The 15,337-nt window shown below is 42.8% G+C and overlaps 1 protein-coding gene across 1 annotated transcript in view; it reads right to left on the bottom strand.

Annotated features, from left to right (window-relative positions):
- Nucleotides 1–11,701: 11,701 nt before the first annotated feature.
- Nucleotides 11,702–15,337, bottom strand: part of mgat3b (beta-1,4-mannosyl-glycoprotein 4-beta-N-acetylglucosaminyltransferase b) — a 52,438-nt gene continuing 48,802 nt past the window's right edge. Inside the window, exons 4-5 of the mRNA XM_087841546.1 lie at nt 13,310–13,592; nt 11,702–13,132 (exon numbers count right to left, since the gene is read on the bottom strand). Coding sequence (XP_087697672.1) covers nt 12,635–13,132; nt 13,310–13,592 — 781 coding nt within the window. The 3' untranslated portion in view covers nt 11,702–12,634. The remainder of the gene's footprint in view (nt 13,133–13,309; nt 13,593–15,337) is intronic.

The raw sequence follows: 15,337 nt of genomic DNA, 5'->3' as shown, positions 1-15,337 counted from the left end.
ATTCATATACAGATACCTATCTACAGTGTTACAACCCGGCTCAAAAGCCGCAACATAAAAAAGGAGATGAATACCAGAGTATGGGTGAGAAGAGGTTTTATCTTAAAATGGAAAACCAGGTTGGCTCAAATGGCTGATGCCACCAAGGCAAAGACAAGTGAGCTCCCTGGGAAGCTTGCCTCAGGTATGCTTTTATCCACACCTGACTAGGTGTGGCCAATTAGCACACCTAGATTCCTGATCAGCTCATTGGGACTGGAAAAAAATCCCTGGTGAGGTCAGCTTCTGTCAGACCACCCTAAATACAACACGCTGAAAGTTCTGAATGTGTAATAATACAGAAACATATGTTACCTTCTTCAGCTTTGAACTGATGTATTCATTTGGGATGTAGAGAATACTGTTGGTATAAGATAATACTACTACAAACAGTTTACCTAATGTTGGAAAAAGGCTGCAAACACAACACTAGATATCAAGTAAACTGTTTAAAGTCCAGTAATTAGATGAAAAAAGTAAGGCCAGCATGTGCTGCCCTTTCACCTCTGTGTCTCATCCACATTAACATGATAAATATAATAGCTGATAGATCAGCGGCAGTTCTGGCCCCAAAGTGCTTCAGAGAGCTGAAAGAGAAACACAAAGCTGACTCATCCTCTGACTTCTATCATATTACACATAAAAAAAATCACATATTTACCCCCAACTCTGGTTCTGCCAGAGATTTCTTCATGTTAAACGAGAGTTTTTCCCTTTCCACTGTTGTCAAGTGCTTGCTTATTATTATTGTAGGGCCTTTACCTCACAGTATATATATATATATATATATATACATATATATATATATATAGTAGCTTTAAGGAGGGAAAAGTTCATAGCACCATATTAGAAACTGTGGATATGTTCTTGGAGGCTGTGTAACAGCCAGTGGTTTGTGCCTTTAATTTGAACGTCCTATTTGTTTTACAGTGACATTTGTTGTTCTCGATTACCCTTGTGCAGCACATCCACAGTTGTTGCTGTCAGTGTGTTTTCATGCATCCTGCTGGCTGAAAGTATTAATGTTTATTTTACGTCTGTACTGTGTCTGCAGCTGTTGGCGTCAGTGTGCCTGCGTGTGTGAGAGTGTCTCCAGATATTTAAAGACCTTTTGTTTGTGGTTGCCTCCACTTCAGATTGAGAAAAACAGCAGCAGTACATTCCTTGGTGTGTGTGGTTGGGCTGGGAGCTGTTACACCCTGGTCCACTGTGGCTGATCTGGCACTTAAACTCAACATTAACCAAAAATTTAGACATAAAGTGTCTCCCTCTGTCCAGCTCAAAGCTTTTTGTTTTTGTCTCTTTTGTTTTCAAAAATGAACACTCTTAACTGATGTGGTAGAGGTTTAGGGCCTTTTTGAGTAGTTTGCCAGCCATTTATTGCTGTTGTTGTTTTTGTTTTATAACTTTGAACTTTTTACACATGAAAATGAGTTTTGTGGGTATGTTGTTGTTTTTGGAGCAGGTCATAATCACAGTGGAGGTGTGAGACTATTAAAAGTGGAGCAAAAATGAACCAACAGGTGATACAAATATAAATATAGTGCCAAACGACTATGTTGCAGCGTAGCACAGGTTGATCCCTCTCCTTAAAACTGTCAGGCCTCTCTGCATTTATAGAAACTAGCAAACGACCCTCACCCCGCTATAAAAGGGAGCTGGCAGTAACCGATCAATAACTTGGTGAAGTGAATACTTCATCTGTCAGGTACTAATAGTATCTTTTCATCATGGCACCTGTTAGTGGGTGGGATATATTAGGGAACGAGATCATTTTGTCTTTAAAGTTGATGAGTTAGAAGCAGAAAACTGGGCATGAGGATAACAGCTAGTTTGATGAGGGCCAGTCTGTGATGGCTAGATGACTGGGTCATCTCCAAACCTGCAGCTTTCCCTTTCATGGAAACAGTATTCCCTGATGGCTGTGGCCTCTTTCAGCAGGATAATGCTGAACAAAACAAAGGTTCAGGAATCATTTGAGGATCACAACAAGTTTGAGGTGTTGACTTGGTGAAATTCCCCACATATCAACCTAGTTGTGGATCTGTGGGATGTGCTGGACAAACAATTCCAATGCGTGGAGGCCCCACTTCAAAACGTCCACTACATATAGGATCTGCTGCTAGCGTCTTGGTGCAGATACCACAGCACACCTTCAGGGGTCCAGTAAAGTCTATGCTTCAGCGGGTCCGGGCTGTTTTGGCAGCAAAAGGGGGGCAACACAATATTAGGCAGGTGGTCATAATGTTGTCTGATCAGAGCTCCCTATTTATTACATGTTATGATGCAATCATTTGCACATTTAAACTAAAAGATGCCAAATAACCTGCATTCTTCCTTGAGCTCCAACCTTAAAGTGTTTCTCTGTCAAAATCTTTGTGATTTAAGACTTATGGTAAAAATGGTAAATGGCCTGTATTTATATAGCGCTTTACTAGTCCCTAAGGACCCCAAAGCGCTTTACATATCCAGTCATCCACCCATTCACACACACATTCACACACTGGAGACTTATAGTTAAAAGTAACTGGAACACTTTAAATGATAGATTTGTTAATGATCGTTGCAGAGGTGCACAAACGTTCATTCTGCAGCACTTAGAATTTCCCATCATTAAAAGTTTGCTTTTAAAATGTGTCCAGAGCTTTTCAAAGTGATGCATCCTAATGAGACGTAATGATGTGTGTTGCAGTGCTGCCCTCTAGTGAGATGATGCAAGTCGCCGTAATCTAATAAAACACACTCCCCATCAGCCAAACACCTTCAACCGAGGCCTCGAAGAACTCAGAGTTAAAATTTTAAAATTAATTTATTATATGTCTTTGTCATAGAAGTCATTACTTTTTGTTCATGGTTAACATAGTCATTCATATAGAGAACAAATGATTTTTTTTTATTCGTCATTTTCAGTTAATTTAAAAATTTACACTCTTCATTGTGACCCAGCAGAGGAGAAAAATATCTTTTTTTTTCTCAAAAGTATGTTCTCTTGGTTGTTTTCTTCCCCCCTTTCTGAGGGGAAAAGCCCCTCTGCACTCTCCTCTTCCTCCTTCATCTCCTGTTCTCTCCCTCGCTCTTCTTTTGGATGAATGGACGCGGAGGCGTGGGAACACCTGAACACACTGGCACGATGATGAACACGGGCAAAGGGATCGATGTGCAGCGGGAGCCACGAAACAACGTACAGCCTGCATCGTCCCTCACACGCATACAGTAAGACACGTAAATGCACACGCGCTCTGACACACACACACACACACACACACACACACACACAAATGTGCACTCTTGCTGGCACAAACACACACACCTTCCCACAGACACCCATTAACTGTTCTAAAACAAAAAGATAAAAAGAAGAAACTAAATTTAAGCCCCAACAATGATATAAAAAATAAAACTATGTGAACATTTACAATCATCATCAGTGCTCGGGGACAGGAAGAGGCAGGGGCGGCAGTAATTCTGTAATTATATTACATATGTCGCAGGTGGTAAAGTCATATGATGCCACTGCACAACAGAGAAAAACCTTACGACAGTCTCTGCAAACATGTTTTGAGTTCTTAAACAATGCAATCATTTAGCAAAAAACTAATAATAATATTAAAAAAAAGAAAAAAAAACACAAAAAAAAAAAACAAAGTGCTGAAACCCAGACATTTCACAGGGATCTTTCCAACAAAAAAAAAAAAACACCCCTCGAAAACATTTTCAGTATCCCTGTCATGTAGCGTTTTAAATTCCTTATTAACCAAACGCAGTCTGTGTAAACAGGGAAAAGCTAAATCTGGCACACTGGCAGGAGGTTGGTGAGCATCAGATGGGTATGGATGTGGCTGACTGCCCTGTTGATTAATTGGCTGCAGACATGACTCTGCCCCTGGGGACACGAGGCCGGGTGGCAACGCCGCGGTGAGTGCCAATCATCTGCTGAGGCTCCACTGTAGATATGTGCACGTGTGTGTTGTGTATGCTAGCGTCATTTGTAAGTTTTCACAACAAAGATGGACGGCAGGTAGATGTGCTTTATGACAGGGATGAGCAGAAAAACTCCTAGCGGTCACCGTGTGAGGCCAGGCCAATGAAAGCAGAAGCAGATGCAGCTTTGTTGATAACTTGTTGGATTAATGCTGTGTTAAGTTTTTAGGCCACTGACTGTATATAGAAGATGGATAGCCACATTTCTTCTGATGGCCAGCAGGGGGCGAACCGTCCGGCAGCAAAAAGAATCATCTTTCAAATACAGTCTGTGTTTTTTATAAAAACCTGTAAACGCTGATTATTGTTTTGTTTGAAGAAAGCATGTTCTGAAGCTGCTTATTGACGCCATCGTGCCCCAAACACTGGTGACTGAATCAATTACAGTGAAATCTGGCATTGATAAGCACAACAAAACAACCCTGTTTTACGATATACAGATTTCCTGACACGCTGACAATTACGTGTTTTATCTCAGAAGTAAACAAACGCGTTCACGCTCCCCCCATGCATTTATTTGTGTGTATGCAAAAACAAAACAAAAACAAAAAAACAAAACAAACCAAAAAACACCCAAAAGAAAAACACATCCCTCCAGTTAAGGTGCAATTCATAGTTTTGTAGGCAGAAGTAGTCTGTGTTTCAGCATGCAATTCAAAATAAAAAAGCTATTTTTCCAAATATGTTTTGATCATTTTTGACATCTTTGTCTGTTTGAAGGAAAAACAAACAAACACCACACACAAAGCAGGAAGGAAAGCATGAAATCAGCACCACACTGCTGTGTGACAGACAGGAACACCAAACATGAGGAGATAAATGGCATTTGGGTTGCTCTTGGGTCAAGACTCTGGCCCAAACCGGTTCTGAGTGGCTGAGCAACGACAAAAATGTTTTTTGGTCACACAATGGCGAGCCTTCATAGCGATCGCATAAAAGCGAGGGCACAAACAGAGCGCCTACAGTAGTCTGACTGTTCGACCAGCAGAGGACTCGGACACAATCAGAGCACAGTAAGAATACAACAAAAAACAGAGGCTGGACTGTGTGTCTCTGTGAGCATGTACGTAGACTGTGAGTGTGAGTGTGAGTGTGTGTGTGTGTGTCCTACTATGGGAACATAAATCAACATAGTAAGGGAAAAAAAAAAAGATTTAAACACACATACATGAATCAGGTGGTTATGTTGTGCTGTCACAAGGAAAGGATGATGTCATAAAATTAAAAATAAAAAAAAAGCCCAAAAAAATAAACAATCCCAGAGAGAACAAATGATGGAAAAAAAAAAAAAAAGATGGCTGCCACAGTGCGACGTCCCCTTTACGGCATCAAAAGAGGTAAAAGATCTGTGAGGTTGAGAGGAAGTTAATCTAGCAGTAGACTAAGACAGTGCTATTGAGCAGACAGACAGACAGACACACACACACACAAACACACAGCCTTTAAAAGACATTAAATATCAAGCTGCCAAGAGGATGAAATTACAAAAAAAAAAAAAGTACAAAAACAACGTCAAATAGAAAAACAGAGACACTCGTCATCTCTGCATTTCTCAGATGTTCACAAAAACCCCGAAAACAATATAAGAACTTAAAAAACAAAAACTCCACAAGGACAAACACACTGATTGACTTCACATGAGGGGTGTTAATGTGGAAATGATGTGTCTGATTGTAAGGATCGCTCTCTCTTTCCCTCGTTCTTGTTTTAGCGGCACACACCGCTGCTCCATCAAACCTCCCACGAGCGCCCTCGAGGTGAACTGCAGCCATTTTTCAGTGTGGCAGCATTGCTAAAAAAGCAAAGAGGCTCTTTAAAGACGGTCTCCGGTTAAACCAAACCCGGAGTTATTTTTGTTGTGACCTGAATAAATAGTGCTTTTAATTTTAGTATTCTAGTCCCAGGTATTTAATTTATTTATTTCCCAGACCAGGCTGCGAGAAAAACCTCCCTGCGAGCAGCAAGCATAAACGAACAAACGCACTGACGGGGGATGTCGTCATACTTTTGGCCACAGAGTGTCGTCAATGGCACACAAACGCGTACGCGCCAACCTCCGCCTCAGTTTCTGACGCCGTTTGATCTGCAGCCAGGTGTCGGCCGGTCTGCTTGGCCGACTTTTCTCGCACGTACAGTATGTGTCACCGCGTCCATCTGTCTCCGTGGTGCTCCGCTGACTTTCATCTTTTTGATCTGCAGTGTCACAACATATGGACGCCTGGACTTGCCAACAATCTATCCTGGAACACATTCACAAGTGTTATGACTCCTGACTTACAAGCATGTACACTCGCGCACATACACACACCCAGACACGCGCACCTGTCCTATAAATTCCAGGCACATTCCTTTGATAAAGCCCGTTATGTTTACAGAGGTTGAATTTGCCAGCCAATTCCACTATTTCACATTCAACAGAGCTTCTAAACTGCTGGTTAATATGTTAATGTGCTTCTTTGTTGATGTGACATCATGTGACAGAGCAATTTATTTTCTTTTACACCAGTCGGCTGCTTCGCTTAACTTGATGAACTGTAAACAAAAAAAAGGGAGCTTTTACTTGACAGTGAATGCAACATTTGAACGCTTTAAAGGACTCGTTCACTGACATATTCTTGCTTGCAACTAGTTTTCGTTGTCGTTGCGTGTGTGGGATATCGTAAAAACAGATTGCTGTTGATTCTCCATCAGAAATCAGTGCTTACTCCGGCTAATCCACAGGACTCACTGTCAATAGTTGTCGTAAGGACTGGTTCTTTGGTATTTCCAAGCAAAACTGAAGTGACACTAATCTTTAAATGCTGTAAGCACCAAAAACGATACATGAAATCCCATTCACAGCTAATCCCGCATTAAGGGGGCGGCAGAAATCTCACGTCACGAAATGTGGGCAAATAAAACCATATCTAAAACACAGCATCATCACATAGAAGTGGAAAGAGCTCCTTTTCTTCTTGTTTGAGTGAGCCGACCATTTATTGGTTTGGATTACAAATTGGTGCATCACAAATCAAAGCTAACTGCAGAAAGACTGGGATAGCAACTGGTTTCCCTGTAGCGCTTGTGGTTTAACACAGAGTTCTTTCCAATTAGCAACACATCGAAGTGCAGCTGCCAGAGTGAATCCGATTGCTCAGTTTGTGGAATGTGAACGCTTCCCATCTATTACATGGGGAGAATAATTATGTGTTTACGGCCGAGACAACAGCAGCTCGATGGCAGGCATGTTCCTCTCTCCACAGAGAACACGTGTTTCCATACATTCCATCCACGCTTCCCAGATTTGTGTAGGAGGTATTAATGAGACATGAATAAAGTTTGACTTTAAAAAAAGACCTCTCTAAAAGGAGCAATACTTTCCCCACTTACCCCGCCTCTCTTTCTGGCCTACTTCCTGCTAATGTTTCTTGGAAAAGATCAATCGGTGGGGGCCACGGGCCTGGCGGGGGGCCAGAGCCACGATGGCATGTTAGCCCGGTCGGCTACTCCGTGAGCACAACAGCAGATGGGTGTGGGTGGTGCAGAAACACATCTGTGTACGATACACACGAAAGCCAAATGCTACAAAACATATGTGGACGATTAGCATACATGCACTGAAAAGAGGGCGGAGCTGATAAACGGGGGTTGGGCTCACGTTTCTGATTTCTGTAAGTTGTCTCACATGTTTACTCTGGCGATGTCACGGTAACAGGATCATCACCTCTCTTAACCCGGGCCTTGGAGATGTCTTTTAACAAGGTTGTGGTGTAAACTGGCAGCACAGAGGTGCGTTATGGGAAATGTAGGATCTGTAAGCTTGGAGGCTATCCCAACACCTCCAACAGCACTCGTGTGTACGGGAAAGGAAGCGGTGGAAGTGCAGAGCACAGCACACACCCCTCAGCAAACAGCCCTGACAGCACTTACAGCCAATGTTCAGACTTCAGTTCAAAACAGAATTTTTCTCAGTGGTTATTTCCTGTCATTAATATCAATAACTGAAAGCAAAAAAAGAGATGACACCGAGCTCCTTCCTACTAATAACTCCAAAGCGGACTGGACAGCGCTGCTGTGTTACTGCAGGTTATTTGTTGTCCGACTGCCAAAAAACAAAAACCTGATCAGAGTGAAATTCAAACTTTTTATCTTTGGTAAAACGCCCGTCACAGATATTGAAAATGTTCACATTCTTAATGTCAGGCGAGATTGAATAGCCGATCTATAACTCCCAAAGAAATAATAACATAAGCGCACAACATCCAAGGCAGGAAAAGGGTAGCCTGTGGGCCAAAAACAAGCTAACAACAATGGAAAAGAGAAAACAAATGGCAAGGATCCAGTTTTCTCTCATTTATCGAAAAAAAAAAAGTACAACTGAGGGAGGGGTTGAGGGTTAAAAACTTTAGAGCCGAAATAAACAAGCGTGACACATAAATTTATCATTAAGGCTTTTAAGTGTGGCTGCTTTGAGTGGAAAGGTGAGTGCTGACTGGGCTTCATCTCATCTAATCCAAGCCAATGAACTGGACCTCCACTGTATTTATATTGGAGGTTTCTGTGGGAACATTTTTAAATGTCATTTGCAGAGAAATAAGCTTGCTGTGCAGTTAGTTGTTACTTGGTTAGTTAAATATGTCTAAGAAGATGGCTTCAAAAGCACGCTACGTCAAACGCTGAGGCCACAATGGCTGTGCCCGTTCTTTTATACGAGTCTGCACTTCAACTACAGCCCCTGTTACTGCTTTAAACGCTTTACGTTTGACGGTGTCTAAAAAAACCAAGAGAAAGCAACAGGCCAGAGCTGTCCAAAAACATAAGTGCCTCAGTGCTTTAATGCCTGCTGAGTGGTCACAATCAAGTGTCCTTGAGCAAGAAAGACACCCCTATTTGGCACTCCTGCCAGCCTCTTTAAAAATCACCGCAAGTCCCGGGAGGCAGCGTGGACAACACACGAGCCAGTCAGCCTCATCTTCACTTAAACTGTCACTGCTTTATAGATTTGTCTTTTTACGGGGAGGATGAGGCGCTCCCTTCATTTGGAATGGTTTTTATTTCATCGCCATGATGACTCCCTCTCCCTCATCAAAGTGGAAAAACCGAAGCCGTTCCGTCAAGCGTATTACCTCCCTCTTCCGCACTCATCCAATGAGTCCATCACTGGGAACAGCAGCGGAAGGATTATTTCCAAAATGTCTCTTTCTGGATTCCAGTCTCCATTCATCAAGCTTCGACTTTGTATACTGGAAAAAGAAAAAAAACAACAACACTGCTGCTGCTTCTTTGTTTGTCTTTTTTACATTTTCCTGTTTCTGCTCAGTCTGAAATATGTTTCCCTTCTTGGTTCTTCTCTGGCTTGTACTTAAACTGATTAATTTAGGGACATTTCTGCCTCTCATGCAAACTGGCATACTTTGATGAACCAGGGAAAACACAAATGATATAAAAGAAAACCCACGGGTGTGTACTGGGTAATGGTGTGCGTGCGACACTGTGCCCAGCTCTGCAGCGCTGTGACATTTACTGATAAGGATTGAGTGATGAGAGGCTCTGCATTTTTCTTTCTCACTCACGTCTGGTTCTGCATGAGGAATTAAGGGGGAAACTGCATGCGTATTCCCTCACCTCTTACTACACTGCCCAGCCATCTTGGCCGGTGACCTCAGCCTGTTGCAGATCTCAGGAACCTGTCGTGGTGATCTAAGTGATAACGGGGCAACGGGCCAAGCGACTCATCTTTCAGCAGTCCACACATCCTTATCTGTCAGCCGACACGCAGATATGCAAGATGTGCAAAGTGATTGTAGCAGTGAGTCTTCCTATGAGTGCAGTCTGAGGCCCTGAAATCAGAGGCTGGCAGGTTTTGTTTGTTTAAAGCGAGTCACATTAGAAACTTTAGTCAGATCTAGTCTCGAGTGAAAACATCAGTCAGTGCTTTTTGCAAGAAGACTGAAGAAAATGAGAGCTTTAGTACAAAAATGTGACACCTCATTCATTACTTGACCTAGAGTCGTACCATGATTACGTTACCCACGTTCTATTTAAAAAATAAATAAAAATAAATAAATGTCATTTTGAGACAAAGGGCGTTGAATCTCGCATTATCGTCGCTTCCTCTCCCATCAAATCCTGCTTAAAGCTCTTTTTTTCGCCGCAGCCCCTCTGGGTTTGGATCAGGATTTGGCTCCCAGCATCAAAACCAAAACCCTAACAGATGCCGGCACAGACCGCGCTGCCATCGAGGCAGCGACACGGGCCCTGACACAACTGTCGGCGGCCTGCTGGCTAATCTAATTTCCCCACCAAGTGTCTCCCAGCTCGGAGAAGGGAACCAATTGACGGATACAAGTCCCCAAAAACATATTAATGGCATTGGAACTGTAAGGAAAGAGCAGCGTTTTAATGATCGAGGAGTTTGAAGGAGGTGAAAATAATGGGGGGAAAAAAAGCATTTGAGGCATTCGATGCATGGCTGTGTCTGATGAAATTAAAGCTACAAAATAAGGTTTGATATATTCTCAGGCGGTGTCAGCGACAGGCCGTGTTTACTACAAGAAAAGTGGTTTTTATACCTTTGGAGGAGGTCTTAACCTCGAAAGAAGCCAGAAGCGAAAGTAAAGCCCAGACAGGCATTGAAGAGTAGATGGCAGATATGGTCAATCTGCAGTTAAAACAAAAATCAATGGGCTCATAATTTCTTGATCGCTGCTCGTCTGCCCGGTGCACATCTTTCTTAACTGCTCCGCAGCACGGTAAATATTCCAGCTACGACTTCCATGCCCTCAACAAGAACTAATCCTTGTCCCACTGGGCTACCCATGTACTCATACCAAGGCTCTACATCATCATCAACTTCTGCCAGACAACTTGGGCGGATGGGTGGGTGTCTGTGTGTGCTGGGGTGGGGGGGTGATCTAGGCATCCATTCCACATCGACAGCTGTTTACGGCGGAGAGAAGGCAAGAGGCATGAGCGCTCCTGCCTAAATGTTTATGATGATAATCATCTGTAGGGCATAAGAAAAGGCGTCGCCATGGCAACTGCTGCCCCAAAACAAAGGGAAAGAGACGAGGCAGAGAGACGATAAACAGACCCCTGTTATTGAAATGGTGCATTCCTGTGAGGATAACAGAAAACACACAGAATAGATAGGATCCACAGTGTGTGTGTGTGTGTGTGTGTGTGTGTCTGTGTGTGTGTGTGTCTGTGTGTGTGTGTGTGTGTGTGTTGGAGGATGACTTGGGAGATTTTGCAAAATAGAGAAAGCTGAAAACACAGACTTGAGGAGGGGGAGGGAAAAAAAAAATCAGGATGATAAGTGAAAGAAAAAGACGATCTGTGATTGGCAGCTGAGCAGAAAGCTGAATATCTAACCGAAGGGACTCAACGTCGGGGTCGACCTCATCCGAATGCTGCAGCTCCTTGCCTGATATGAACCCACCCACTCGTCTTAACAACACCCATCCCATTTCCTCTTTTTCCACATAGTTTCCAAGGAAACATAGTTATCTGAGGCGCTAGATGGAGAGAGGGAGAGAGAGAGATGAAAAACTGAAGGGTGATATTCTTCCAGCTGCTATCGGACTGGACGAACAATAATGGCAGTAACTGCCGTAGATGCCATAGACGGGGCATGATTTATTCAGAGCTGCCTGTAAGCTCTGGGAAACACACTCTCTTGCTCTCTCTCTCACTCACACTCACACACACACACACACACTCTCCTCCTCACTCATTATACTCCCCTCACACTCTCTCCTGCCTTCTCTCTCAGGTTTTCTCATCCCAGTTTCATCCTGTCCTGTTCCCATCAGTTTCTTTCTTCCTTTCCATTTTCTCAAAATATGATACAAATAAAAACCACAGACAGACCACCCCCAATTCCTTTTTCCTTTTACAAGCACACACAGACAACTCTAAGGCGCATGTAGATGAACGTGAGCATATGTATGAGCTGAAACATCTCTACTGAGTCATTCCCTTTCATTTGGCTGTCGGTGCTCCGGTGAGGGGGGGGTTCCTGTAATGTCCTACCGACACTCGGGAGCAATGAAAGTATCTGAGCAGGAGTTTATGTCTGGAAGGAGGTCACCAAATATGACAGGAAGACATCTGGAGGTGGAGAGTGAAGTGGGAACATCGGTCAATCTGTAAACTTCAGTAAACACAGACAAAACCAAAACGGTCCTTCCCTTCAGAGTTTGTCAGATCCATGGAGGGGTTTCACCTGCCGGCGATAGACCCCTGGCTTTTTCTTGCTGCCATTTTCTCTCAGAGAACAGGCGCGTCGAATCGGTGGGTGACAGAAGGAAGGACGGGTGACAAATAGAGAGATAGCTCGGGGCCTCCCGGAAAAGGGGAGGAATGAGGAAATCTAAGATTCTGTTTATCCAGTGGTTATTATCCTCTCATCTCAAAATCCATGGATGTGATTCAGTGTTCCCTTTTTTCTGACCCCAATGTAATGACTTAAAAGAGCAGCATCAGTGCTGCCTGGTGGAGATACATTTAGTTTCACTCCAATGAGAGAAGCAGTTCATCAGTATCGTTCCACCCCCCAAAATCACTTGGGCCCTACGAGCGTTTTTTTTTTTCACATATGTTTTTTATTTTAATTTTTTTGGCCACCTGACACCTAGCCTTCATTCGCTCTGGACTCTTTTCTGTAAGGGTTCTCCAAGAGGTAGCGATACCTGTCGTAGTTCTCCAGCATGTACTTGGGGGCGTACATGTGCTCTTTGGGGTCCACTGGGGGATACTCCTGCAGCGAGCCGTCAAACCAGCCGCCAGTCCGGATGAGATCGCGGATGTAGTTGAGGTCACGTTTGTCCTCGTAGTCGCCCCACCGCGGGAAGTCTCCGTTCTGCGCCGATACCAGTTTAAAGTAGATCCCCTCGGGTGTGAAGCACCAGGAGCAGTGCCACCCTGCGAAGTGGAAGGGGCTTCCCACCGACCACTGCACCAGGATGTGGCCGGTGTCATTCTCGTATTTGCGGAAACCCGGCATAGTGTAATATTCGCGACGACGCAGTTTGATGCCGTCGCCATCGTACACGTCGTGCAGCATCCTCAACGTGCAGCCCGACACCACCTCCAGAGACCCGAACTGCTTCCAGAAAAAGCCATACAACGACTGCACACACAGAGAAAAGAGTACAGGAGAATTGCAAAAAGAATGAGATACTGTTCAATTACCACGTTTATTCTTCCCTTAATCTTACATGGTGAAAAAAAAAAAAAAAGATCTTAATTTCACGTAACAAACTGGCTGCTTGTAGAAAACACACGAAAGCTGAGATACTTCTGTTACCTTGCGCATGTGGATGGCGAAAGGCTCTGTCCACCCGTCGAACAGCTTGAGGAAAAGTAGTCCTTCGTGTGCTGGGATTTCGTCGGCATCGTTGATGACAAAAACATCGTCCGATCGCGCACCGACCACCCTGGACATGCCATTGCGCGTCAGGAAGGTACGCAGGTAGTCATCGGCGATCCAGCCGTCCTGCCGACCCCCATCCGGAAAGTGGTTGAGGAACACGTACAGGATCTTGTGACGTATGTAGTCATAGGTACCGTTTAGAAGGAGCCGCAGGAAACTGAGGGATTACAAAAATGTAATTTTAAAACAAAAATTAACATGATTTTAAGTTCAACATTTTAAGTAACACCGTTGCCTTTAGATGAATTTTACCTACTGTTCCAGGCAGCCATTGCTTTCCTTTACTGACATGTAGCAGTCATAAGTTAGCAAGAGCGTAGATTATTCTTGTCAAGGTAAGGCGGCCGTTTGCCATTTTAGTTTTCCTTTTAAGATGTAACTAAAGGTGTATTTCATTCTTAAAAGCACAAAAGCAAAAAAAGCCCTCAGATACTAGTCAATACTAAAACTTAATATGGGATTAGATACTAATTTGCAGCACAGCCCCTCCCCCGACAAGCAGCTGAAGTAGCTAACGTTCACGACACCGAACACTGAGAATTTTCGAGGTCAGTAAAGCTCCTGTTTCAATAACATCTACTTACACTTACTAACACTTTCTACATTTTGACCTAGCAAGTGCACACCAAAGTTAGCTTGACTATTAGCAGTTACCCGTTAGCCACATTAGCCAATCTGCTATTATAAGAGTAGCTATTATTAGCTATGGCTAATATTAATAAGGCTAACAATGTCGGTAATGTTATTAACAAAAGCAGCAAAAGTTACAAGACATGTCCGTCTGTGACGTTAGGATTGTGTTCATTTAAAGGGTAACACAAATGCTTATTAGAATTATTAATAATTATTCAACAATTAGTACCCCCTGTGAAAATTTCCCTTTTAAAACTATTATTGAACTGAGAAGTGAATTGCAGTTTTAAACTTCTTGACGATACTTCTTACTCCAGTTCTTGACACTTGAAACACTATTTTAAATTTGTATATCCATCTGTTTTTGTGATTGACAACAGTTATTATTCTCTAGATTTTAGTGTGATGCTTTCTCCAGTGACAGCTCAAGAGCTTTCAAGGTTTGTAAATTGTAAGGTTGTCCTCAGTTTTTACTTGATTTTACAAGCTATGAACATTAAAAATAAATATGCTACAGCTCAATAAAAAAGACAGTTTTTTAATTTCTAATAATGACTCTGGTCTTTTTTCTGTTTTTTTATACTAATAGAAATAATTTATGATCTCTACAGAAACTTAGTATGCTGAGAAATGCTGTGTTGCTCTGTTAAAAAAGAAGTTCTTGGGAAGATTTGGACAAAAACTTTAAATTTCATAGGGGGACTTATCATTTGTGTATTAGCATGTTGCTGACACAGTCTGCAGTTGTGCTGAGTTTCCCCATCTCTGAGTGGCATTAGGTGACTGTGCCAAGAAACAAAATTAATAAAGGAAACTGATTCACTGCATTTATTACATGATGCCTTCTGGTGGGAAACACACCAACAGAACTGCAGTATCATGCATCCATAATGTGACGTTCCCTGTAATGGATTTCACAAATTTAAAAGGCTTATGATTATAATTTTTTTCCCCTCTGAAGAAAAAAAAAAATTGCAAACCAATATTGCATTAAACAGTCCACAAAATACATTCCAGCTGTAGCCCATTTATAAAAGGTTGTCAAAATATGGCAGAAGAGATAAAGAAACAGTTCAGAAAGGCACTTGTTTGACAAATGGCACCTTTCAGCAGAGAAAAGCCGTTCTCCTCACGCCAAACTGTCCAGAAGAACAACTCAATTAACCTGTTGATATGCATAGCGAAAGACGGCGATCGCAGAACATAGCCGCTTTCGTGCAGTGTCACATCCGATGATTGAACACACCGATCTCTCCCTTCAAGGCTACA

This window comes from Neolamprologus brichardi, chromosome 6, assembly GCF_056152115.1.
Source record: "Neolamprologus brichardi isolate AB-2024 chromosome 6, ASM5615211v1, whole genome shotgun sequence".
In the NCBI taxonomy this organism is placed as follows: Eukaryota; Metazoa; Chordata; class Actinopteri; order Cichliformes; family Cichlidae; genus Neolamprologus; species Neolamprologus brichardi.
Note: the sequence above shows the minus strand (reverse complement) of the source record. Positions and strands in the feature narration are given on the sequence as shown.